This window comes from Terrapene carolina, unplaced genomic scaffold (genome assembly GCF_002925995.2).
Source record: "Terrapene carolina triunguis isolate 2854851 unplaced genomic scaffold, T_m_triunguis-2.0 Scaffold114, whole genome shotgun sequence".
NCBI lineage: Eukaryota > Metazoa > Chordata > Testudines > Emydidae > Terrapene > Terrapene triunguis.
In genome coordinates, this window is record NW_020664465.1 from 213,809 (window position 1) to 215,580 (window position 1,772).

The following is a 1,772-nucleotide window of genomic DNA, read 5'->3' on the forward strand; positions in this document are numbered from 1 at the left end:
GTCAGAATTAGACCAAGGCAATTTCTCCTGTGAGGAAAGGCTGCAAGATTGGGCCCATTAGTATTGGAGCAATTCCAACACTCTTGCTTAGCTCCTTATACCTTTACTGAGTGGTATAAAACTTCCCATTGGCTAGCATGAGAAACCAGTCCTTATGTTGCTCTGTATAGCTTAATTAAAGTCCTTATTCAGCAAAGCACTTGGGGCCATATTTTTAAAGGTATTTGGGCACCTAGCAGGATTTTCAAAAGCACCTAGGCACCAAGAACTCATAGATTTCAATACAGGTCCTAATTGCCTTTGGCACCAATCTGCAATTTTAAGCACCTATGGCTTTTGAAAATCTGGCCTTCATCACTTGCTTAAACCAGTGCAAGTTCAGGGTTTCCCAATTCTGCTTTTGAAAGTCCTGCCTCTCCTGTATAGTATTTTTATATTTACCTAGATGACCCACATACAGAAAGCAGAAGTGGACAATCAAACGGTCGTCACCAAGTTCATCCTCTTGGGATTCGGGGATCTCCCTGAACTGCATACTCTTCTCTTCCTGCTGTTTCTAGTGATCTACATTGTGACCGTGGCCGGGAACATCCTCATCATTGCTCTAGTTGTGGCTGATCAGCACCTGAACACCCCCATGTACTTCTTCCTCGGGAACTTGTCCTTTGTGGAGACCTGCTACAGTTCCACCATCCTACCCAGGATGCTGTCCAGTCTCCTGACTGGAGACAGAACTATTTCTGTCTGTGGCTGCATCATGCAGTTTTATTGTTTTGGTTTCTTGGCATGTACAGAGTGTTATCTCCTAGCAGCAATGTCTTATGACCGGTATTTAGCTATATGTAAACCTCTGCATTATGCAGCCCTTATGAATGGCAGAACCTGGGTTCTAGCAGCTGGGTCATGGCTATGGGCATTTGTGGCTAGTACCATAACTGTATGTTTGATGTCACAATTAACATTCTGTGGCCCCAGTGAAATCAACCATTTCTTCTGTGATCTCAACCCATTGATTAAACATTCCTGTCATGACACCAACCTGATCACGCTGCTGAGTTTCACACTCACCTCCATAGGTGTCCCTTTCCCATTTCTATTAACCCTGGCATCCTACACTTTTATCATCACCACCATTTTAAGAATCCCTTCCACTACCGGGAAGAAAAAGGCATTTTCTACCTGCTCCTCTCACCTCATGGTGGTGACAATTTTCTATGGGACTATAATCATTGTCTATATTTTACCAGACACTGACACTCTTAGAGACCTCAACAAAGTGTTCTCTGTCTTCTACACTGTCCTGACTCCCCTGGTCAATCCCCTCATCTACAGCCTGAGGAATAAAGAGGTCAAGGAGGCCCTGAGAAAGATCATCCATAAATTGATGGTGCTCACAGGAATTCAGAAGGAGTGACTGCTGTGGGAACAAATCCATCTGGCTGAACTAGCAGTGGAGGTAGCATCTAGGTGCCCTCTAGCTCATGCCCATTGGAGCTTCCATGGGGAATGTGAGGTCATACTAAGTTTTGGGACAGCCGCATTTCCATTAAATACTAGAGCTCCTATTTACTACTGCCCTCACTGCAAACATAACTGTGATACGCTCTGCACTCCACACAGCACAATTCAAGATTCCAGTTCCGTATTTCATCTGCTCTTCTGTTCTAACTGAGTTGGGAAAACACATTTTGCATAGCCCTGGTTTTGGATTCCAGTGGGTGGGTTTGGATTGTTACACTATTTGGTCTCTCCTTTGTGTCCTGGATTCCTAA

General features: G+C 44.4%; 1 protein-coding gene across 1 annotated transcript; it reads left to right on the plus strand.

Annotated features, from left to right (window-relative positions):
• Positions 1–445: 445 nt before the first annotated feature.
• Positions 446–1,414, plus strand: LOC112114901 (olfactory receptor 11A1-like). The gene has a single exon (XM_024211821.1). It carries the CDS (start codon positions 446–448, stop codon positions 1,412–1,414), a length of 969 nt encoding a protein of 322 aa, XP_024067589.1.
• Positions 1,415–1,772: the final 358 nt, after the last annotated feature.